Below are 25,980 nucleotides of genomic sequence, written 5' to 3'. Positions count from 1 at the left end.
GAATTATTAGTCTGTCACTGCCACACTTTTGAAAGCTCTAGCACATGAGCACAATTCAAACAGAACTTCTGATAATTTAGTTGACAGAGTAGGCTAAGCACTTTTTTCTAAATAATAAATAACACCATATTAGAATTAGTGGGAGTACAGTAATTAAAAAGTGATTAACAAATCAATACTTTATTACGTGCTAATGCTAATACAGTACATCAGTAAATATATAAATTAAAATGAGAAATATAATGAGATTCTATTTACAGCTTTATTTTTCTATCACAGTAAATTTTAGAGTTTTAAGGCTTGGATTAATTATATTTTATATTTTACACAACTAAAATGGAAAGAAGGGTACATGTTGATGAGTTGACTATAGCTAAAAGTCCTATTTATGTTTCTGAAATAATTTTATCTAAGGAGAACTACATTTACACATCACCTGGATTGTACACATTTTCTTAAAAATATTGCATTTAAAAGCAAAGATTAGAGATTCATTGTTTAGCCGTTTGCACTTTTAATTCCATTGAACATGAACAAAAGGTTAAATTATTCTAATTTGTAATGTTTTAATGTAAAAACATTTTATTACATCAATGCATTTCATTAATTATTAATAAATCAACTAAATGGTAGTTTTATTTATTTTTTTTTTTTAAGAGAAAGTTTCTACAAACCAAATTAATATTAAAACAAAATTATAATAATAACTAGGCGTACTTGATTTATAAGAAAAACTTGTAAGGTAAATGTTATTAATTAAAATTTAAAATCACAAAATGACTACACACACACAAGGCTACTTAATATTATTTTAAAATTTGTCACTATTGAAACAATGTTTTTGTACTTAGGCCCTATATGAATATAATAAGTTTTTATAACATTGCACTGAAATGAAGGAGACAGCCGAATTTTGTCATTTAACGTTGGTTGCAGCTTAAACTAGTTTAATCAGCAGATATACTGTAGAACTTGCAAAAGACTGCAAATCAAAAGTATAGAATTGCAATAATGTATGTCTGGTAGGTTTGTGTGTAAATATATACAAATTAATTTGTAAATATGATGTTACTTAATGATAAAATTGTATTAGCTAACCAACTAAACACAAACGTTAAAAAATCTCTAACAAATTAAGTACCAGTACATGGAATGTTCCACAAAATGATACACTCATCATTTTACACAAGACAACAAACAATGTACAGTTTTAAATACTTCTCTTTTATAAATTATATAAAATCAGAACCATAACAATGTACAAATATAACAATAATATAAATTATACAAAACCTATTGAGGGATAAACAAAAATCGGATCAACAACAGAATACTTCACATTCAGTTAAAAAATGCAGTTATGGTAACAATAAATAAACTATGTCTAACATGTTCTTCATAGCTAATATTAACAAAATTTAAACCAGAACCAGCCCAAACAAAAAATATACCTTTGAAGAAGAGCAAAGGAAGGGGCCATTTAGTAAATAAATTAAATATATCAGTAGAAACATCTTTCAGAAGTTAACACAACATTTTAAATATCTACCGTACATTTTATCACATTAACCCACCTCTACTATCATTTGCCTTTGCCTAGCTATTATGCTAGTCTACTTGTAACTTAACATTTCACTAACGAGCTAAATAATTATTCTCACCTATTTCATTCATGTTCAGATTTTAGAGTAACTACTATAATTAAAATTTATTAAATTTAAAAATATTTATTTGGTTGTGTTGCCACACTGTTATTGTTGCAGTTCCATGTGTTCATTGTAGGCTATGAGGTTCATGTATTTCAAAAATCAAAACCAGTTTATTTTTATTTTCATACCATGATACCAGAAACACTTAGTGTTTTAGATTTAGCCATAGTTTTAAAGAATAATTGTAATCAGGCAATAAATACATTTTGTTAGCGAATTTTCCTATAGGGAAGTAGCTATCACCGTAGGTGGCAGAGTAAGACCTGGACCCGAGATAATTTAGATACTGTAATACATTCTCTATTTAAAATTAAAATAAAAACTTTTTTTCAATGTAAAAGAACATATTTTACATTATTTAGCGACACTGTAAGGATCACGTCAGTTATTCACAAACTGTTTAATCTGTATTTAAGCTATATTTATTACTTCATTTCATGCCATCATAAGTTTAAATACTACTTAATCAGAAGGCTCTATTAAAAAATATCCAAATCAAAATACGTTTGAATTTTCTTATTCAGATCCCAAAAAATTGAGACAAATTCAATTAACAGGATGTAGCCTAATATTAAGTTTGTCCATCAATTTAAAAAATATTCAAAATTCATCACTAAATTTCCAAACACAACTAATCTCTCCAGTTAAACTAATTACATTTTCAATCCAAAGAGATGACCAAAACGGCAATAACATCTGTTTGACAGAGAATAACACCTTTCAACCTCCAATCGAATATACCTCTACACACACAACTGAGTTAGGCTATCTGCAAGAAACAGTTCACTAACATCTACGGTACCTAAACACAGATGAGTTAACAATTTGAAAGACGGTTTATCCTGTACATCTGAGCCGGCAAATCACTTGATGTAGTGATCAGCTGACCCCCTTAGCTGGGAGGGAGAGCTGCGCCTTGCGACAGTTGCAAAGCCACTTTATGATCCGAGCGTTGCGTTCGACAATGGAAGGCAGTTCTCCCGATGAGCCAGCAGCCCCTTCACTCCCGCCGTAGCTCTGGTTGGTGGCACAAAACGAGTCTACGGAACTCGTGTCGGAGAAGAACACTGGCGATGACGTCTGGGAACTCGGTTTTGATATCACACTGAGAAATCAATTCAATCTGTCAGACTATGAATATGGATAGGCCTAAATATCAGTTTTTAAGCATACATGTATATTTTTTAAGTGTGTAAACCCGTGGTATTTTTAATAAGGGAATCAAAAACAAAAACCCTTAAAATCTTTGCTGATAAGACAAGGATTAGTCGCTACGCATAATTTTTTTTATTTAGATTTATTATTTTAGTTTTAAGATCGGTTAATGACTCAAAATCGCCATTCAAGGTCACTGGTTCGAGTCCAAGCGAGATCTTTTATAGGCCCAGATGCCATTTTTGTCATTGGGCTATTAATTAATGATGCTATCTAACAAAAAGATTGACGTTGGATAGTAACAAGACCAGGGTTTGGACCGTTCCCTTTCAAAACGTAAAAAATGCCACTGGTGTAAAAACACACAAAAAATAGCCTAATTAAAATGTTAATAAAAATCAATAAAAATTTTAGGTACTTCATTTCAACATTGCACTCAAAACAAATATACTGCTAAACATTCCACAAAATTATTGTTAATGCAGTTACAGTTACTCAATGATTTGCTAGAGTTGTTGTATAAATAATGTATGCCCCTCTTGGCCTAGTCACTAACAAGACTACAAGATCGCGCCACTCATCTCCATTCATACTTGGCTTAAAATACCTACTTTGTATGGTCGCCATTTCATTGAAAAGTATTATGATTGTTGTGTTTATATTCTAAAAACGAATTGCTGTTAAAATACTATAACACCTACTGAAAATCAGCAGAGTTCAGTCCCAGCTGTTCAAAAAATGTGTCCAAATTGGCTGGGGTGGGGGGTGGAGGGGTGAGCTTGGTGTAGCGGTGACCAACATCTGACTTTGACCTCAGAATAGGCCTCAGTCTGGCTGTGTCGTCTGCTTCTGGGTCGGTCTCGTCCCACAGTGGTTCAGGCCTCCTGTAGGAAACATACAAAAGGTGTTGTATGGGATTTTGTATATGTAAATCCCTAGTGCAAAGACTGTTCACATAGAACTACCCTACAGTAAACTCTCGCTCACCCGGACTAATGTGGTGGACGTCTTGTCCGGATTATAAAAAATCCGGACTATTGAAAGTCGAGCAAATATTCGTAAATCTTGCCGTTATGGCAAGCTGTTTTGACATACAAACGGGAGCGTCTAAAACAAGTTAAAACTCATCATAATAAATTACAGTCGGCTACAGTTTCAACTGTCACAAACAACTTTTTACGTTTATCACAACTCTTTTTATCACAATACAGAACACAATAAGCGTTCTGACAGGTAGCAGACTGTTTGACAGAGGTTAATGACATGCCCCCTCCCTCTCCCAAAATGGCACATGTCGTCGTAACTATGATTATTGATTTTGCAAAGAACGCCTGATGACGCAAAAAATATGCCATTAATGTGATGCGGGCTTGCTCGCACAGTAAATTAAGGCGTTGAAACGTAAAGTTAGTTATGTCTTCATTTGATAATACATACTGTGCTGCAAAAAAATCACGATTGCTGATCCGGACTTTATTTGATAATACTGTGCCACTAAAAAAAGAACACGATTGCCGATCTGGACTAGCGGGAGTCCGGACAAGGCCCATCCGGATTTGCGAGAGTCTACTGTATATAATATAGTACTATATTACAGTGCTTGATAGGTGGGTGCAAAGTGGGCTTCAAACGACCATAACAAAATGAAAATAGTGATTAGCAGGGTTTGAACCTTCAAAAGAAACCCTCACAAGTCCCACTAAACTGGCCGTGTTGCTACAGATAGTCATAAAGCTCGGTCTCAAACAAATTTCTTTTACTTATCTAAGAAGTAAAAGAAACTTTTTGATTTTGAACATAAATAATTGTAAAGAAGCCAACACTTTTTCATTGGTGAAAGTTATAGAACAAGAATATTATACACAAAACTTGAGGAAATTTAATTTTTTAGCTATTCTAATTTGTGTATAGTATAAAGTTTAGTGTTTCTTGCGACGGTTTGGGCTCTTTCCTATTCAGGTGCACCTGCTATTCTTACAAATAGGGAAATAGGCCAATTCTAATTCCATAGTTCCTTGAGCTCTAAGTTACATCCTAAACCTTTATATATTTTATGTTGATTTGTATAACTAGATAATTTTTAAAAAGTTGTAGGTGTACAAAACCTCATTTCTATCGTCAGATTGTGCTAATTCAGTAGTTTGTGTACTGTGCGTATGAATGCAAGGCTGGTACCGTATTCGTATGAATGCACACTTGTGTAACCATGCCTTAACATCTTATGACATTATGCCTGTAACATCTTTTGTGAGATATATCTCATACATTCAAAAGGCATAAGACGATTCGCCGAAGAGATCCATATTTCATTCAATTTGATCAGACTCTACACAATATCTTTGACCCCGACACCAGTGTGTAACCCTCATAACAGGATGGATTATGCCAGGACTGTCATGTCTCCTAACACCAGCTGGCTAAAAGCTATAGCTAAAAGCATTCGTGATCAGCATTTAAGTCCAAATTACTTAAATCCCATTATTTAATCAATAAAACAGCTACACTATTGAAAACACTCTGTGCCAAATAAATACCTATTTTCCATTTTGCCGGCTGATCCTCCATAGCTCACACTGGACTTGACTGGGGAGGCTAACACCAAACCATGTCTGCAACTACCTGAGTGGGATGACTTGGAACTTCTCTGAGAACAATGAATAATAAATGGTTCATACATTTTGCTAGTTGAGGCTTTTTTTGAGGAGATAGTTACAAGCATAAACAAGAACAGTAAATGCACATTAGATAATTGTATGATGAAGTATTGTATTGATTATTACATTTTTTTTATTGTTATGTTATAATCTTTTTTATATAAGCAATTTTATTTAGAAATGAGATTATTTGTTTACTTCTTTGTTTGTTTCTTTGTTTCTTTGTTGTTTCTCTGCTCAATTTGTGGACCTGAGACTGAAAACCTAGTACGTGTTTTCATCGATCTCCACAAAAAAAAGGAAAATATTACTGGGACATGGATATAGGCTCTGGCAGTTTGTCTAATTTTCAACTAAAATATATGTTCAACTAAAAAGTTGATCTTGAACTAAAAAGTGTGATCTTATATTTTCAAATATTTTACCTGGCTTGACAGAGGTTTTGATCTACTGTTTGAAGACTCAACACTTATCTCATCATTGGTGCTTTGTCTGGACGAGCTGCATTTTCTGTGAAAAAAACAATTATTTCAGTTACACAAAATAAAGTTTAAATTTGGACATGTGCCACATCCAATACAAACAAAATATAATGTTGTAAATTTTACAAAAATTAATTTAATCTGATTATGTATATAATGAAGCTCTCAGCTTCAATCAGTGTAAATGTTTTATGAACTAGTAATTAAGTGTAATTTTTTTTTCTAAACGTAATTGCAGAATACAGATCTAAATTGGATTTGAGTTAGTAATGGTGGGTACCTGAAGGCAAAGTTCTTGGGAAAAGTACTGATACCGAGAAGAGAACTGATATAGAGACATATTGTTACTGTTAGGTGTAAACAGAACACATGCCTATTGATGATGGCTTAATCTACATGGCACAGCATTAGGAAGATGGCGGGCCTCATACGTTGCAGTTGTTAGGGGGGGGGGGGGGGGCATGTCAGATAGTAAATATATCCAAATCATCTGTTAATTGGTGCAAAGTTACATTAAGTTTTTACTGACCAATGTGTAATAAGTGAATCTCAAAACATCGAAAAAACAGCATCATTATTATCCCCCGCTTTTGGAAACAGATCTGTTGTGATCACAGCAACTCTGTCTTCAATCCCTGTGTTGTGGTTTTCACATATGAGGCAAAAATGCAAAACTCTTACCAATGAAACACTTTTGATCAATGTACGCTCTTTCATAAGCTATTGGCAGTGATTATTTAAATCTTAAATTACAAAATTTCCAAACAATTCACAGACTTTTTCACGTCATCAAAATGTATGCACAGTTCCCGTTTTCACTGTGTAAAACCCCCCATAAATAATAAATTTATTTGAACAACACTCGTAAACAATATAATGTTATTCCAGTGACAAAGTTCTTCATTTCACTTGGCTTTGGGGTTGCTTGTAAAATTGAAACAGCCAAACTTTCCTTCTCACACTTTTAAATAACACGCTCCCAATTAGAAGAGCAATTAGGCAGCACTTGCATTGTATGAGTTTGTTGAAAAACCTGGAAATGTGCAATCGGCAATGTCCTAATAATATGAAGGCCGACCTTCTGCTTTTTTTTGCTCTAGACTAGGGGGACTTCATCTCAGGGTTAAGAGTGTAGACATTTTCCTTTTAAAATGTAATGATTCAAAACAATCCATTTTCTTATCAAGTTCTGTTTCTGATCCCTCACCTGTTGTTGGTGTACAGGACGTATTCACAGCTGGCAGGTTCACTAGAGTCACTGCCACTGCTAGTGGCTGCGTGTAGGTCTGGCAGAGACTTGTGCTGAACTGGACACATGTGGTTGTGTCTCGCATGTTGCTGTGTCGGCTTGTGAGAGTTTGACCTCTGGTAGTGCTGTGGAGACCTTCTCACTTCTTCTTTCACACAGGTGTCCTACGCAAACAATGTTGATTTTGCTCTTTATTAATCTTTAATATTTTAATATTTGGTTCATAAGTTCTGACAACGTCGTCTCACTATACAAACATGAATAGACTATGACTGTAGGAAAATCGACACGTTATCAAGACTTGTTATCAAGGTCGACTTCTTATCGAGGTTTGCAAAAAGGTTTCAATTGGGGGTAAAATAAATTCTAGGGGATTTGAAAATGACACTTGTTATCGAGGGTTTTGTTATCATGAATCCACTGTACTAACAATTAACAAGTAATTATCCGTCCTGAAAGACATCTGAGATGTCAATAGATGGTGTATGACTGTCAAAAACACTCAAATGTGTTAGGGAAGTTAAGCAGTAGCATGACATTAAAGTAGAGCAAGGAGAAGAAGAAATGAAAAGTTAGATAAACCAGGCCACAGTTTTTATTGTGGTATGACTAGGCTATATCCTAGAGCACCAAATTCTCAAAACTCAGTATTTCATCCTCCAAACAGTGTTAAAACTCGTTTTTAGCTCCTTTAGTTCCAAACATTTTCTGGGGGAGGGCCCCCATTTCTGCAGAGCCCGCAGGGGGTAGCCACAGCTGTTTGCAGCCCTGGGCAATATTTACCCTAAAACAGGGCCTGAGATAAGCAAGAAGCTACAGATGAGCTAAAAAAGGGTCTTAGGCCTACTAACTTTTTTAGAACTCAACCAAGCTCTAAACAAAAATTTAAAAATGGCATTCTAAGGGAGAATTGGATTTTTTGGATGTAGATCTACATCTATGGGAAAAAATAGCTATTTAGGGCTACAAACATACAACATAGTGTTCTTGAGAAAATGTTGAGCAAAGCTCGTGGGGGGGGGGACGATCCACATAATCTTACCATTTATTATGCGTTATCATTAGATTGAAACAGAAACACAGTTGTGTAGTATTTTAACCTGCTTATCAATAAAGAATAAAAGTTGAAGTGATACACTTTGTGTAGCTCTGACAAATACCAGCTTAATTATTAGTGAGGACCATTTATTAATTTATCGTTTTAATTTATTATTTTACTAGCAGGAGTTTAAACAAATCCTTAAGGGTAGTAAATATTGTTTTCTTTTATCTAATGTCAATAGTCAGGAGCCGAGTATAAATGTGTTCATTGCGGTTTAATTTCAACTGTAATGCCAGAAAGGATTAATGTTACATGTAAATATTTATACTTATTTTTTGCAAGCTTGCATGTCCGTGGAATGTGTGTGCGTGTGAATGTGTTTGTTGCAGCTGCGTCGGTGCGCGTCGTCGGCGCCTCGCCGCGGGTCCGAGCTGTAGGTCCAGGATAGCGGACCTGCACAGCGTCGCCTCAGTCACCCCTCCCCCGCCCACTCCACTCCCTACTGATAACGCTCAGATCCTTATCGACAACCTCACTCCCTTCTCCAAACAATTTAAAGCCGCTCACATCAACGCCCAATCACTCTCAAAACACATAGACGAAGTCAGAGTAATTTTTCGGCCTCAAAATTTCGAAATTATTGCAGTTTCTGAAACTTGGTTGAAGCCAAGTATTTCATCTGGATTGATCGCACTGCCTGGCTATTCAATTTTCAGAAATGATCGCCTGGGAAAAATAGGTGGTGGCGTCGCTGTCTATGTAAAAGATGGTTTGCAAGCCAGGCAGTTGTGCGAGTCCCCGGGTGAGTACTTGGCGAAACCCGAATTTATTTTTTTAGAAATTGGTTTGTGTGGTTCAGATGCTCTTCTCCTGGGGGCATGTTACCGCCCTCCGGGAGTGGGTCATCTGGCCGACTTTGAAAATTCTCTCTTGCGCCTCATGCCAGGCTACAGTCGTGTCTTGATCATGGGTGACTTTAACTGTGACTTACTCAAACCTGGAAGTTACTACTGCAGACAATTGACAAACATGTTTGACTCTTGCAACATGACGATACTCCCACTGGACCCGACGCATCACACTGCTGAAGCTGATACAATACTAGACCTTATTATTTTAAGTGATCCCGAATTTTCAGTCCACCATGGCCAGCTTCCAGTTCCTGCCATTTCACGACATGACCTAATTTATTGCGCCCTTGCCATGAGAGCTCCTAAGCCCAAACAAAAATTCATCTCTTACAGAAATTTTAAAAATTTTAATGAAGCAGAGTTTTTGTCAGAAGTTATATCTATACCTTGGCACTCCATACATACCCTGGAGTCAGTTGATGATATGGTTGATTCACTTAATGAAACCATAATAAAATTATACGACAAACACGCTCCAATTGTGAACCGTAGGGTTAGTAAAAGTCGCCCCGTTCCGTGGATCACTGAGGAGATTATTAGGTTAATGGCTCGGCGGGATTCAGTCCATCGCAGAGCTAAAAGAACTAGAGACCAGGGGCTTATGGCCCAGTATCGCCAGCTTAGAAATCAAGTTAAACAACATTTGCGCAACTCTCGACTTCAGTACTTTCATAGATTGTTTTCCGAAGGAAAACAATCTTCTGCTGTTCGCTGGCGTAATCTGAAACGTTTTGGACTTGGAAAAGAAGTTAAACCTGTTCCAATAGCAATACCATTGAATGATTTAAACGATTTTTTCTTATCAGTTTCGTCAAATGCAAACGTCACAGTAGTACAGAACCATTTAACTCAGTTAAAATCACGTCACTTGCCCAATACTATTCCTCAATTTAACTTCAAGCCAATATTGCAGATTGATGTTTTGAAGGCTATAAGGCGGATAACGTCTGATGCCACTGGTTCTGACAGAATCTCGATTTCGTTGATTAAACGTATCTTGTTTGCTCTCCTCCCAACATTAACCTTCATATTCAACACCTCACTCAGATCAGGTATTTTCCCAGAAAAATGGAAGACTGCGCTTGTCCGCCCATTGAATAAGATCTCATCCCCATCACATCCGCAAGACTACCGACCAATTAGTATTCTTCCAGCTCTTTCTAAAGCTCTTGAAAGAATTGTCCATTCTCAAGTTTCCGAATTCTTGTCAGTAAACAATATCCTCAACAGTTTCCAATCTGGATTTCCTAAATATTACAGCACTGAAACAGCGATGCTCCATATAACTGATGAAATACGATTTGCTATGGATCACAGCCAATGTACTATTTTAACCTTATTTGACTTCAGCAAAGCTTTCGATACTGTAAATCATAGCATTCTTCTAGCCAAACTCCAACTTTTAGGTTTTTCTGATAACTCACTAAAATGGATGAGATCATATCTTCAGAGCCGAAAGCAGTGTGTATGTCATGACAACTTGACGTCCGACTGGAGAAATGTTCCCTGTGGAGTTCCTCAGGGTTCAATTCTTGGCCCACTACTTTTCACTGTTTACATTAATGACATTAGTACAGTACTACACCACGTAAAGTTTCATTTTTATGCTGATGACCTGCAAATTTATTCTCATTTTAAAGTCAGCGATATAAATGAAGCTATAGACATAATGAATCACGACATTGACAACATTGTTCAATGGGCAGCACAGAATGGACTTAGACTCAATCCTGACAAAACAAAACCAATCATTATAGGTCACTCACGTTTACTAAACAAACTTGAAGAAGACAATTTACCAAAACTCACTGTAAATGGAATTACTTTGCAATATCAAAACAAAATCAAAAGTCTTGGATTGCTGATGAACCGCACATTAGACTGGACTGACGCGGTGGTAGATACTTGTAAAAGAGTATTTGCCGCCATTCACACAATGAAGAAGATGCAACGACTCCTTCCTTTTCACATTAAACTCTTACTGGTCAAATCACTTGTGTTTCCACACTTCAATTACTGCAACACTGTGGTTAATGATATGACTGTGGCTTTGGCAACAAAACTACAACGTGCACAAAATTATTGTATTAGATTTCTGTTTGACCTTAGGCAGGACGACCACGTCACACCTTATTACATAAATGAATCAATTTTGCAATTAGATGACCTCAGAAAACTCCGAATACTTTCAATCACTCATTCGGCTATCAATCTTGGAATTCCAAATTACATTGCAAAGAATTTTGAATTTTTGAATGAAAGAGGTGCAAGGGATACTCGCTCTGGCTCGTCTACGTTGCGCATTCCTCGTCACAGAACAACTATTTATAATAAATCATTTGTAGTCACAGCATGCCGCCTATGGAACTCTATACCCGATGCCATTAAATCCATAGAAAACCGATCCCGACTGAAGGCGACACTGAAAGAATATTATCTCAACCGGATGGTAGTGGCGTGGCGGGATGGCGTGCGTTAGGCTTAGCTGCTGCAAAGAGTGTATGTGTGTGTGACTGTATGCTAGGAAAATAAATGTATGTTATGTTGTTTATTATTAATTATGTTACGAAATGTGTATTTTACTTTTGTTCATATCATGTATTATTGTTATTACTATTATTATTTAGAGGTTAACTGTAAGAAAGGACCATGAGGTCCTAAGTTCGCCTCAATAAAGAAGGATTTTCATTTCATTTCATTTCATTTCATTTCATTTCATTTCATATTAAAAGCTCGTACCGATAAACCATCAAAAACTACTGACTTATCTCAGGCTCCATACTGGCAAACTTTTGATTGATTGCAAGCACTCTAAGCATTGAACTACAAAGTTATAGGTCCTAGTGGGCTTGAAATCCAGAGGTACTACCAATATTGGGAGCGAACTTATCTTGTGGTAGAGTGTGGGGCTTCCGAGCCCGGGTTCAAATCCCACCAATCACTAATGGATTCATCCAAGTGATAATGCCGCGACCCTCTAGGACTAGGGCTAGAACCTAGTGTCCTAGGATGTAAAGGTGGAACAGTGGGAAAAAACATTAAAAAATTATCAGAATAAATCAGGCTATGCATATCACATCTTCAACTGGTTTTACCTCAATCAAGTTTTCCTTAGAATCCGCATTCAAAAGTCTTCGTAACTTGGCTTGAAGCTGGTCGGTGGAGGTAGCTGAGTTGTAAGAACGTCTCAGTTGAGCACTGGTGGGGTGGGACGAGCCTCGCACTAGCAAACAATCAGAGATAAAAGTATCAAACATGTGAATGCAAGGAGGAGTTCAGACAGTTATAAGAATTTTACCTACCATAACATCTAACTTTAAAAACTCCAGCAACAGCAGTTATTGTAGTTTGCTTACAATTATTTTTTTTAATTTTTAAACTCTATTTTATGGTTACGGGACTACAATAGTAACAAAAACAGATCCTTCAGAGTTATCAATAAATTATTGTAGTAAGTTACGTACAAAATTAAACTGCCTTGCAAAATTGTACTGAAAAAGATATTATTTAATAGTATTAACCTTAAAAGATAATTTTCAGTCTGTAACATGATGCAAAACTTAAAGTCAATGTATTTAAAAATTATCAGCCACCTTTTACAAAGGGTGAATGGATGTTATCTGGACTGGAACTCTTCAACTGCTGTCGCTGATCCAAAACAACCTCAGATTTCACATATAGACATTTTGACTCTTGAAGCAGTTCTACTGCACTTTTGTGTTTTCCTGGAACAAATTCAGTCTTAAAATTGATAACCAAATAAAAAATTTGTATACACGTAGGTAATCTTCAATAAAAGTATTAAAGGAGAAAATATATATTCTTACAGGGCCGGTTATAGGAATTTTTCAGAGTTAAGCGAACACCCGAATCAGCGCCACCTAGAATTCCTCCCTCCCACCCAACCCACCATGAACGTAGCTTAACCTTACATATTTGTGAATTTTTTTTCCAAAGAATTTGTAAGAACTTTTTTATGAGTTTAGGTTAGAAGAATACCTGCAATAAAACACGTTTTTCAACTACTGTTTATTATTCAAAAAAATTTAACATTTTTACACTTATACTAATCATATACACTTTAGCAAAACCCAAAGTAAACAATTTGGGCCATTCTTCAGAAAAGGACAGATTACGGTCACCAAGGAGTAATAAATAAAAATTAAGATAATAAATACATAATTTTTTGTTAAATATGTAGGTAAAAGTTTTTTTTTATACTTAATGTAAAGAAGAAAAAAATCTAAATGAAATTTAATGAACATTTTATGTCCACAGAAGGTGACATATCACTTCTGTGGACAGTCACCCCCTCTAGGTTTAGCTTAAGATTAGCTGATTTTACTAACAAATGTGAAATAAAATTATGAAACCCAATTGCTGTTGGCTATCTAGACATTGAATATTATAATTTTTTGTTTATTTTACTTTTTCCATTTTATTAAAGGTGTAAAAAAAAAACAAAGAAACTCGGTCACCAAAGCCTGCATCACATCTGTGGACAGGCATAAATAGTTCCAAAAAATCCACCAGGCAGCTCTGGCCAACTTTCACCACTATTTTTTACAGAGAAGAAGTAACCATCTTGAACATAGAATCTGTTTGGTTTTGTTCTTTACAGTTATTAGTTGTTTATACCATGTGAAACTAGAGTTTTAATTGATCGTCGAGCTAACATAGTCACTTCTGTTACCACATTTTAAAGCTAATTATGCAATGCAATTAAACCTAACACACTAATTTACAGTAGTTTATGTGTTTCTCTACAAAAATAAGAGCAAACATTGTTCCTAACCTATTTGCTAGAATCTATATTTGTTTTTTAACTTTATTTGTAAAATTTGCAGTTGTGATAGTCACTTCCATGGACATGCTAGTTTTTAAATACTAAAAATCTGGGAAAGTCATTTTTATTTAGTGTGACCATTGCAATGGGTAAATATTAAAAAGGGTCATACATTAAAATATCTAAAAAAATTAAAAAAATAAAAATAAAAAATTGAAATCTGTCCTTTTCTGAAGAATGGCCCATTTATTTCTAAATGTGAAATCAATTTTTACAGGATAACTTGGATACGATATAAGTTTTTATAGGCCTAAAGCCTATTACTCACTGATTTGGCTTGTTTTAGCGAATTTCCCACATAGGGAATAAGCTATTACCGTAGTACTCATGGTAAGACCTGGACGCGGGACCGATTTTTTTTTTCGTTTTGAGGTCCCTAGAGGCCAAAAACACCATTCGTTCAAATTCATATATATATATATATATTTATATATTTATATATTTATATATATATATATATATATATTTATATATTTATATATATATATATATATATATATATATTTATATATTTATATATATATATGTGTCCGTTAGCACGATAACTCGAGCAAAAATGATCCGATTTTGATGAAATTTGGTACAAACGTGTAAACCTACGTTTATTCTAACGAGTTCGCGATCCAGCATGATCGGACCATGGGAACGGGGTTTTATGGGGTAAAAATAGGTTTTTCCCATTTTTGACTCAAAAAACATAAAATTTGGCAATTTCTTTCTAAACCATTTTGTAGAGCTTAAAAAACAAATAATTTAGTATATTGAAGCGTTATTATGCGCCTAATGGTTACGGAGAAAATTTCAAAAAATTTTTAATTTAAAATTCCCATGTTATTCTTATAGAGAATAAGTAAACTGTTGTAGTTTGCTTGTTTATGAACATATTTTGATCGAATTTTGAAAATTTTTTATTTCTTACTAACTATTAGCATTTTACAAAAAAAAAAACAAAAAAAACAGTTTTACCCTCCCTGATGCAGCATAAAACTCTTTTAAGTACTTTTTAAACTAATTCTATTTAAATCGGGAATAAATATTATATTTGTAAGTAGACATTTCAGTGTAAATCAAATCAGTCAAATGGAAATTCGCTTAGTCTGCAGGTTTGCTGCGGCAGGGGTATTTTATCTTCCTCCTCCAAATTCACCTTACGCTTTCTATAATAATTGCCCGACGGTTTCATTTTTTCTGCCATTGTTTTCTTAGTATCGGCTTGCAAAATGTTTTACTCATTCATTTCCGATTACGAAACGAATCCAATGTCTCAATATTTACACTAACAACTGTTTATAATACTTTCTTCTTATTTACTGCACTAATTATAAATTAAACCTAAAACTCTCATAATCATTTACTTATCAACAATCATCAAAACAATGCCAATATGATACGGTACAATAAAACGTACTGCTCTGTTCTAGGAGGGGAGAGTGATCAGGGGTAGAAGGGAGGGGAAGTTTCTTGTTGTGTTGTGACAATTGGCGTTGCACGCTCATCTCGAGCATGAGACATTAAATTAAACCCACAGGCGCCCACAGGGTATTAAACCTAATACCCTGTCATTTTCTTAATTTTACTACACTAGCACTTTGAAAAGCTGAGGTAAGATCGGAAAGTAAGGATCAGTTTCCATTTTTATCAGTGGCAAAACTGGGATCCTGGTCTTGCACATGCATGGTAGAAACTAAGAGGCAAGACAGACAAAATGACTAACATATGATTTACCTGGCACAGAAGATCTGAGCGGTCTCATGAAGTAGTTTCCACGGTTAATGGTCTGTAGAGGAGTATGGGAATGTGTTCGCATGGAAGTGGCTGCCATCTTGCCTCCACCACCCCTCCTAAAAGAAATACCGTACCAGTATTAACAATTATTTCTTTATTTTGCATAAAACAATATAAAATTTTATCAACAATCCATGTACTTAACTTAGCCTAGGTATTGTCAAATACTAAACGGAAGTATTATAAATAGGTAGGCCTAAGGCCAACCTAGGCCTGGGTAATTATATCGACCTCCGGACCTCACGCGAAATTAAAAATTTTTTTTTCCAAAATGTTCGAAATTTCACGCTGATTTCAAAAATGATTGTCGTTTTTTTCGGAAACGTCCCGTTTTCCCGGAATATGGGAAAAACGGGAAAAATATTTTTTTTCTGAAAACCCATGTTGTGGGTACTCGAATTGTTCGGAATTTCCTCCTGAACAAGAATATGTAAATTTTATTACGATCGGACCACTATTAAGTAAAATATCGCCGAAAAACGGGGGAAATTTTCTTTGCTCAAAACCCATGTTGTAGGTACTCAAATTGTGTGGAATTTCATCCTGAACGAGAATATGTAGTTTTTATTACGATCGCTTTTAAGTAAAACATCACCGGACAGGTTACCCAACCTAACATAACCTAACTTAGGTTTAGATTAGGTTAGGTTAGGTTAGGATAGTTTAGTTTAGGTTAGGTTAGGTTAAGTTTGGTTAGGTTATGTTGGTTTAGGTTAGGTTGAGTTTCGTTAGGTTAGGTTAGGTTAAGTTTGGTTAGGTTAGGTTAGGTTAAGTTAAGTTAGGTTAGGTTGGTTTAGGTTAGGCTGAGTTTCGTTAGGTTAGGTAAGGTTAAGTTTGGTTAGGTTAGTTTAGGTTAGGTTAGCTTAGGTTAAGTTTGGTTAGGTTAGTTTAGGTTAGTTTACTTAAAATACTCATGTTATTGATAAACTTACCTAACTTAACCTGAGTTCCTAAGTTAGGTTAGGTTAAGTTAGGTTACACTAACCTAACCTAACCAAACTTAACCTAACCTAACAAAACTCAACCTAACCTAACATAACCTAAACAAACTTAACCTAACCTAACGAAACTCAACCTAACCTAAATAAACCTAACCTAACCTAACCTAACCTAAACTAACCTATCCTAACCTAACCTAAACAGGATTAGATTCGAAGGTTAACAAAACTCAACCTAACCTAACCTAACCAAACTTAACCTAACCTAACGAAACTCAACCTAACCTAAACCAACCTAACCTAACCTAACTTAACCTAACCTAACTTAAACTAACCTATTCTAACCTAACCTAACCTAATCTAAACCTATGTTAGGTTAGGTAACCTGTCCGGTCGGTGATGTTTTACTTAAAAGCGATAGTAATAAAAACTACATATTCTTGTTCAGGATGAAATTCCACACAATTTGAGTACCTACAACATGGGTTTTGAGCAAAGAAAATTTCCCCCGTTTTCCCGTTTTTCGGTGATATTTTACTTAATAGTGGTCCGATCGTAATAAAATTTACATATCCTTGTTCAGGAGGAAATTCCGCACAATTTGAGTACCCACAACATGGGTTTTGAGAAAAAAAAATATTTTTCCCGTTTTTCCCATTTTCCGGGAAAACGGGACGTTTCCGAAAAAAACGACAATCATTTTTGAAATCAGCGTGAAATTTCAAACATTTTGGAAAACAAAATTTTTAATTTTGCGTGAGGTCCGGAGGTCGATATAATTACCATGAAAACTAAGGTGCCGTAGTCTATGGTACGGGTGTAGTTTATTTTGTAAATAATGCACACACGACTACAGAATAGGATGATAAAGTTAAAAATTTCAAATTAATAGCTCTTCAGCGTTTCAAGTTTTTAGGGATTGCCCGTTTTAACCATCCTTTTAAGTTATCCAACCCAGGTCAGGTCATGTTAGAGTCAGTTAAGAGAAGGTTTAACTTACTGTACGAAGTTTGCGGCTAGGACTAACTGGTTATCAGTATGATAAGGCTTAACATGTTAAGAAGTTTGTCAAATCTAGGTCATCGGGTGATGACAGCATCGTTGAATGAGTGAGACTAAGTTAGAGGCACAGAAGAGGCCGACATTTTGGATGTGTGAAGCTATCCATCTTTAAGGCAAACTACTTATTCAAGTTAAGCTAAGTTAGATAGATGTAGGCCTACTTAAGCAGGTTACACACCTTTGTATTATGCCTATTAAGTTAGAACTATAAGCTATTAAAACTTAATGCCTAAGTTAGACATTAATATTCAGTAGGCCTATCCAAAAGTCAACAATTAAGTTTAGGCTAAATCACACATATCTTACTAGGCTTCTTTTGACTTCAAATCGTAGGCTATATCTACACTTCAAAAGCATGACACACGATATTCAGCATCTTTCCCATTTTCGAATAGGCCTAGTCCCCTTTAAAAAGAGGTCCTTTAACTTACAAGTTATAGTAGGCTAGCCTAATAGGGGTAACTTAGCCTACACTTACCAATTAGCGGCTGTGTCATACAATAAATTCCTCTATGAAATAAGGGTATTTATGCAAACTAAATTCGCTTACAAAATCATTCATAGTTTTTGAAAAGAAATTAGGCATAGTTTGCTTTAGACACGTACTTTCAGAAATGCATGAATATGCCTACCCTAATTTGTAGAAATTTAAATCGTTAGGATATCATGTTTATAAAATTATCCTGTTGACTTTTTAAATTCATTAATGACAATTAATTAAGCAAAATGAGAAGCATACATGTCATAATTTGACATGATCAAACGTCAATCTTCTTTCAAGTCAGAAATATCAAAAACCACTTGATTTATCTAACGTCCAAAATTAAACATAAACAATAAAATGTAAATAAATAATATTTGACAATCAAATCAGCTGGCTTACTACACAACAAGTAGTATTTTTTGTGTGAATTGTAAAATGTGTATGTGTGTGCGTTGCTGTCGCATGCGCATTAGCTAGCATGCTAGCAATTAGCACATTAATTAATTTCAACAACCAATGAATGTAGTGAAATGAAGAAGAACCGTTAGCAAAATCAGCTGCTGGCATTCACAGCCACAGGTTAGCCAACGCTATTATAAGAATCTGAGTGGTCACATTGTACAATAGCAAGAGTGAACCCGACTTAATGTGTATACTTATATATACTGTATATATATTAAATGATTGTATCGATACGATTGCCACAATCGAAATTTAAACTGTTTACAACAGCTGATTTTTACTCCGTATGGGCAAGAAATTAATTCTACTTTAGACCCGCAACGGCAACGCATGCATAAAAACGGCTGTTTTTGCTGCAGTATGGCGAAAAACGTATTATCTGGTCTGGTCAAACATAAATAACTATACAGTACATACATTAAGGGTGCGCTCTACCTCATCTCGGATTTCTCAATACGTAGATTGCCGAACGCCGATGTCCCTATACCATTGCATTGAACAGCACCTTGAAGAGCGCTTGCAAGCCTTTCGAGTCTGCGTGATTACATAGTTATTCTCCAACTTTTTAGTAAACTAACGGCAGGTTCTTGTTTTTAAGAATCTATTTCACTTTTCCCGTTTTTTTATCTAAAAATTATTTGTATGCGTTAAAACTTAAAACCTATGATAAAAAACGCGTATTTTAACATTTTTACCAACCTTTGAGTCCAACATTTTTTAAACTATCAAAATTTTAAAAAAAACGGCAAAACTACAATAATATTTAACAAAAAATATGACACCAAGATCTTTTAAATTGGTTCACAATTGGGGCTACAATCAGGAAGAACTAAACCCTTTGCATTCGCGCGCGCCAGACGGGTAGAGCGCAGCCTTAAGCAAAAGGAAAATGGTGGGGGACCTTCCTCTAAATCCGCCTTAATTTTGTGAACGGGACTTAAAGGTATAGGGTGCACCCGCTAAGGTGACCATGCCATCCCTCATTTAGAAAAGATAACGAATGGAAACTTACCGTAATCTGTGTAAGTTTTTCAACAGCACAACGTCTGGGCTTCACAAAATAACAAGAACTCACAGAATAAACCACGATAGAGTGTTTAACGGATTACGTAGTCTTGGCGGGTATTTAGATTTTATTACAATCGTTATTTTTTAATGGAGAGTAGATAATACGGGTGTACCTTCATTATTAATTACAAAATATCCCCACCGCAGCAAACCTGCAGACTAAGCGAATGTCCATTTCAGTACAGCATTGGATTTGCATTTAAATCTATTTAAATAATGTTAGGTTTAATAAGTTTAAAACCTAGTTTTGCTGCTACAGAAAGGGTTATAAAGTGGGGTTTTTAGTAAAATATAAATAGCTAAGTATAAAATAAATTAATTTACCAAGTTTGATCAAAATATATCCATAAACAAGCAAACTACAACAGTTTACTTATTCTCCATAAGAATAACATGGGAATTTTATAATAATTACAATTTATTCAATTTTCTCCGTAACCAATAACCGAACAAAACACTGCAATATACTAAATTATTTGTTAGCGAATTTACCATATAGGGAATAAGCTATTACCGTATAGGTCTCATTTTAAGACTTGGACCCGGGACCGATTTACTTTTTTATTTTCGTGTCCCTAGAAGCCAAAAACACAATCCGTTCAAATTAATATAAAAATGCCATCATTTGTAAAGACACAATTTAATACTATAAGTGAATTACATAATTTAAACTCGGTTTTAGAACACTGTATAGCTTGTACTAGTTCCAATATGCAATAGCAACAAAATAATACTAACCAGTTTAATTCGTACATTCCGTATTTAGCACACTCGTAAAAACTCGACATCTCAAATTGTGGCCAAAATATGATCCATCAAGTAACCAGATATTAACAAATGAGACATTACTACGTGCAGAACAGTATTGTTCACATTTCACACTACGAAAACACTAGGCCTGCAACACTAGCCTACTGACACCCAGGGGGAATAACACCAGACACCAGTAAATACGCGATGAACTACATTTCACGCTGTTGCGCTACGCACCAACCAGCTCAACTGATCAACGCCCGCTAACAAACAACTGCAACTGCGTGATAACAATAATGTGTAAATTAACAGAGGGCGCGAGGCTAGAGCCATCTGCCGGAGGAAACTGTAGGCTCCTACTTCCTCTCCAACTTCCGGATCCGCTGTGTATTATCTCCCATGACCCACTAGCACACGACTAGCATGGAATAATTATAGCCTAATTTGGAAGCAAAACAAAAACTGTGTAACGTGATTGGACTGTAATTCTGATCAACATGGAACAAACTTTTAAATTATGTCAATAGTGATGATTGATGATAGACACAATAAATAGCATAAGTTCTGCTACTGCTATTGATGTGGTAGACTATTAACCTGTTACGCAAGCAGGTTAGTAGTCGCATCTTTTTAATGGTGAATACGCATTATCCTCTTTATATTAATTGAGTTTCAGAATTTCTACAGATGTCAGGGAAATTTTAGAACTAATTTACATCTTTTATCGTTTTATATAATTTATCTGCGGGGAGAACAGCTATTCAATAATTATATATGGACTTGGACTGTATTATTAAACATTGGTTCGCGAACACAACCAACTATAGAAAATACGTTTAATTGTAGCACGAATTTATCACTTGAATTTTTACATAAAAAACCCATTAAAAGCAGCTTAAAATATGTAAAATAAATATTGCAAACACTCCTTTTCCACGTCATTTGGTTACCGAATGCAACCTAGTGCTAAACGCAGTAAGCTATTATCGATCCTTAAATGGTATCCAATTAATCGTTAAAATTAAGGTAGGCTGCTTATTTATTGATATATCTTGATGCTTATTTATTGACAAATTTCTTGATTTCATTGTAAGATTTTGAAATTTGATCAAATAATGTTTGTTTAAGTTACCTCATATCGATATCAGTAAGCATAAGAACTCATTGATGCAATGTCATTTGGTTAAACCGTGTGTAAATATTGTAAGTTAAATAATTATTTTACTATTAACTTGTTTGAATGATACGTAACAAATTCGCTTACGCTTAGTTCGAAGGTTTTATGCGACAAGAGAATTTTGTCTACAAATCACATTCTAACAATGTACATAAATAACAGCTGATCGTTATATCAGCTGACTCTTTCAATTTGATGTTTTTATGGTGGAACTGCTGATATAATCTACTTACATTTTGTTTATAAAGAAATGTTTAACATACGGAGAGCGATAAAAATGTATGTGTTATACAGCAATTTGATTTTAAAAATGTGACGGGAATTTGTTTTGGTACGTTTAATTAACAAAGTGACATTTTTTTCGTCCACATTAAACTGCTACTAGAAACATTTTCGCAATACATTAAACATTAAATCTGTTAAAAGATTTAATTGGAACTGTCTTCAACAAACTAACTCCCATCTTTTTCAACGAGTTGAAAGGTGTAACACAAACGAGGTAAGGCTGGCGTTGAGTGGTAAGTTGACCTACACAAAGTTAACAATGTAGATCAATACGTTGACGTCACTACTTTAATCCACGCTTTGTTGTCAAGTAATACTTCACTTTTACAACACAACAGAGGCACATTTTTGTTAATTTTCATTAAACTGCTGTATAGTACGTTGTCAAATCGTAGAATAGAACAGCAACAATGCATAATAAAGCTAAGATAATAATATATTACCCAACAACACCAATTCTAAGAAATTTAATTTTCTTGTTGCTTGCATAGGTCTTTCTCTACTTATGTACTCAACACAACAAGTTAGTTGCCACACAGAAATCGTGTATTTTCCCTGTAAAATGGAGAAGTTGTTTATAAATAAATAAATAGAAGCCTCAATTTATATTCATAGATTTTCATATATCGACTTCAAAAGGTTTTCTTATCTGGTGTGAAAGGCAGCCTGATTGCTCCGACTATTTTCACGAATCTGCTGTATTTGAATTTGAATCGTTGTCAGATGGTCGTAAATTAACATGCAACGATATCACATATCCAATGCAACATATCCATTCAACGATGCAACATATCCAACTCTGCCATTCTAAGAAACTAGAAGATTCTAGCTCTATTCCATAATTTCTAGAATTTCATGGTACCGGAATTGGCATTAGAGGGTATTCTTATCTAGTGAAAATAAACACTTATCGGAGTGGCTGCTCCTTATTTACAACTCGTATGGACGAGTCCCAGATACCAACAAAGGGCTGCCCCTCCCAGGCCCACTTCACATCACATTGCCACCTTCTCTGGTCTAATTAACTGACAATAATGGCCATTGCCACGCTGCCTCTCTTCACAAGGAAGTCATAGAGACATTGTTCATAGCGAGTACTAATCATACACTTTCCCATTTGTTTGCAACCAATCGAATGCGATTCTGTGGAGAATTGTTTGATGGTTTCATTTCACCAGCAGAAGCTAGCAGAGTTTTGAGTATGCTCCTCTTTCCAAATTGCCTACGAAATACTGAAAGTCCCGGTAACGATTATTTTTTAATGTGTTATCAAAAAGGTCGTCGGTTCGACTCTGAGAAAAGGCTGTCTATTTTTATGTATCGAAACTTGACCCAGCTGTGGAGCAATGGGCTAATGGTCCTGGCTATGAAACAGCTGATCTTAGTCAGTAACAAAGCTACATAGACTTGACACAGAATATCATCTCACAACATTCTACGTTCAACCGTCGTCATCTAGTGGGGCCTTGGTCATACGCACATATGTGTTGCCCAGTTAAGAATTCAATTAAAACACGACTTTTATTTTATTTCTAGCAATTTAAAGGAAATAGTTTTGGAGCCGTTTTGGAATAAGTGCGTGCGTAAACGTTTCTCCAATTATATGACATAGAATTTATAAAGTGCGACGAAAGCGTAAACAATGTGATGTTCGTGAAAACATTTAAAGACTCGATTTGCTTTAACTGGTAACAAACTGAAAGCTCATGAGAGACACACCTCATACTATAATGAAATGTTATATCCAAAAATGAGATTTTAAAGTAAGATCATTTATATATTAATCCATGAGAATGGATAGGCATAAATATCTCACATCAGAGGATCATATTCGTAGTTGGGTGCACTTACCCTCAATAGAAATGGACAATGCAACCAATATTTCAACTACGTGCGTTTAAAAACTCATTGCCCCAGCACTACAATGCTACCATTTGCATTACCATTGTTTACGTTCAGATGCTAGGTGTTTTGTATGTTTGTTACTATTGTATTTTGTTTGCATTGTCTCCACTATTACATTGTACTTCATTATAAGGTAATCAGAATCTCTATTGTGATGTAAATTCACACTCACGGACGTAATTATAAATTCATATTAATTTTGAAAACCAAAACAAAAAATAATTTGGTGTTCTGTAGTTTAAACAGAAATATAATAATAAAGTGGTTTGAAATGGTAATACTTTCTTATCTACCTCCGCGCCCCCATTTAGATTATTTGAGTATTAATAATTATTGAAATGCTTGGATAACCTAGAGCATAAATGATAATTAATTACATTAAATGTAGGTAATGCTGTTGTTTGTAATGCTGTTCAATTATAAAAAATTCCAATTATAAATATGTAATCTTGACGAAATCGAAGCCGTTCTAAGTAAACTACTTAATCATAAAGCTTGTTTTTCAGCAATAAATCGAAAGTAATAGGTACTCATTTTTACTCTCTCTACATATACATAGTATTATGGAAGAACTATTGTTTTCAAAATTTTGTATGTGGGCACTAATCCATATCCATGGTATCTCCAAGTTTTTTTAACTTTAAATTTTTGTGTGGGGGGGGGTTATTTTTTCAATAAAACCCCAAAACATGAAAAATCAGATTTTCCAATCAAACAGCCCGACAATTTTGATTAAAGTTTAGCATGTTACAGTCCTAGTAGTTTTAAAACAAAATGGTACAACTCCTAATGCAGTAAAACTTACGGTTCAAAAGTGTATGCAACGTTTGCAATTTTCCCATAAGATAAAAACCCATAAAATAACGGAAAATCGGATTTTAAAAAAGACTCGACCGGTTTTGGTTAAAATTCAGTATGTTATAGTCTTTTTAACTAAAAAAAATTTTACAACTCCCATTTGTGTAAAAAACTACGGTTCTAATCAAGGTATTGCAACTTTGGTGATTTTACACATGACAAATCATAAGTAGTTCATCCCTCTGCTTAGTGCTTACCCATGATAAGGGTTGTTTTTGTTGACAGGCTAATGGGAGAAAGTATGTGTCATATCGTTGATACCATTTATTTCAGTTTCTTATTGTTTTTCAAAGTAACGTGCAATCCCTGGTCTACCAAACGCCAATTTCGTGTTGGAAAACATTTAAAAGCCCAGTGCTAAAAAACCTTGAAGAGACACGGTCCTACTCAGGATAGAATAGCCTATATGTTTACTTTAAGCTACAGTTTCTTTCATCTGCATCTGACAATACTACTTGGCAACTAAGGCTTGGACAACAGTATAAAAAACGTTTGTTTTACCAATTACAATTAATTCCCAGATTAAATTTGATAAGCTAGACACATTTCACTACACAATTTACCTGTCATCGCAGGATGTCGAGGTACACCATAGTGCAGTGGTGCAGTGGTGTCTAGATAGGGACTAGGACTGGTGACTAGTGACCCATCGACACCAGTGACACAACACCGTCCGGGAAGGCGCCAAGGCGGGTAGATCAATAACACAGCTGATCCGGCGCGCTTGCGCACAGCTGGCAACTCGCTGATTTATAGCTATGTACTGTATCTGACCCGCTGTTATGATAATTCATCCACACTGAACTACTGGACACGCGAAATGACGCGAAACTGGTAAAGAATTATTGTACATTCTCGTGTTGCGGTCAATACAGTGCAGCCATGGAAATTTGCTAGCAAACATGAGCACTTCATACAGTCTTGCTTACGAGAAAAGATAACAGGCAGATGGTGAAAATTAACAATGCGTCTTTTATGAATAGATAATTAAAAGTGCATGTCAAACATGTATGAACGCGTATTTCCAACAGGAAGACCGACTGAGGGTTACATTTAGAGCAACAAGCTTCTTTAGTAAATATCTGAAATGCTCGAATTTTAGATCAACAGCTTAAAAAACAAGCTTTGCTTCCATTTTTCCTCGGCTACAAAGAG

General features: G+C 35.1%; 1 protein-coding gene across 3 annotated transcripts; it reads right to left on the bottom strand.

Annotated features, from left to right (window-relative positions):
• Positions 1 to 188: 188 nt before the first annotated feature.
• On the bottom strand, positions 189 to 25,460 carry LOC128995086 (protein FAM110B-like). Of its 3 annotated transcripts, none has more exons than XM_054419974.1 (9): positions 25,389 to 25,460; positions 15,774 to 15,889; positions 12,796 to 12,927; positions 12,298 to 12,425; positions 7,208 to 7,413; positions 5,944 to 6,028; positions 5,399 to 5,508; positions 3,566 to 3,748; positions 189 to 2,814 (listed from the first exon to the last, which is right to left on the bottom strand). In XM_054419974.1, the coding sequence occupies exons 2-9, from the start codon at positions 15,868 to 15,870 to the stop codon at positions 2,589 to 2,591; spliced, it is 1,167 nt and encodes a 388-aa protein (XP_054275949.1). In that variant the 5' UTR covers positions 15,871 to 15,889; positions 25,389 to 25,460; the 3' UTR covers positions 189 to 2,588. The 3 variants fall into 3 exon arrangements, with proteins under 3 accessions (XP_054275949.1, XP_054275946.1, XP_054275947.1); XM_054419971.1 differs by lacking the exon at positions 25,389 to 25,460 and adding an exon at positions 20,586 to 20,824; XM_054419972.1 differs by lacking the exon at positions 25,389 to 25,460 and adding an exon at positions 18,312 to 18,602.
• Between the last annotated feature and the right edge of the window lie 520 nt (positions 25,461 to 25,980).

Source organism: Macrosteles quadrilineatus, unplaced genomic scaffold (genome assembly GCF_028750875.1).
Source record: "Macrosteles quadrilineatus isolate MER2022 unplaced genomic scaffold, UCM_ALF_1.0 Scaffold_5__1_contigs__length_97177068, whole genome shotgun sequence".
Taxonomy (NCBI): Eukaryota; Metazoa; Arthropoda; class Insecta; order Hemiptera; family Cicadellidae; genus Macrosteles; species Macrosteles quadrilineatus.
The sequence above is the reverse complement of the archived record's forward strand: the minus strand, read 5'-3'. Positions and strand labels throughout refer to the sequence as shown.

Coding starts and splice junctions, on each gene's coding strand:
- LOC128995086 (XM_054419971.1), bottom strand. CDS start 20,635: ATGTCGAGTTTTTACGAGTGTGCTAAATACGGAATGTACGAATTAAAC. Junction 15,890..20,585: donor GGAATGTACGAATTAAACTG/GTTAGTATTATT, acceptor TATTTCTTTTAG/GAGGGGTGGTGGAGGCAAGA. Junction 12,928..15,773: donor GCTCAGATCTTCTGTGCCAG/GTAAATCATATG, acceptor AATTTGTTCCAG/GAAAACACAAAAGTGCAGTA.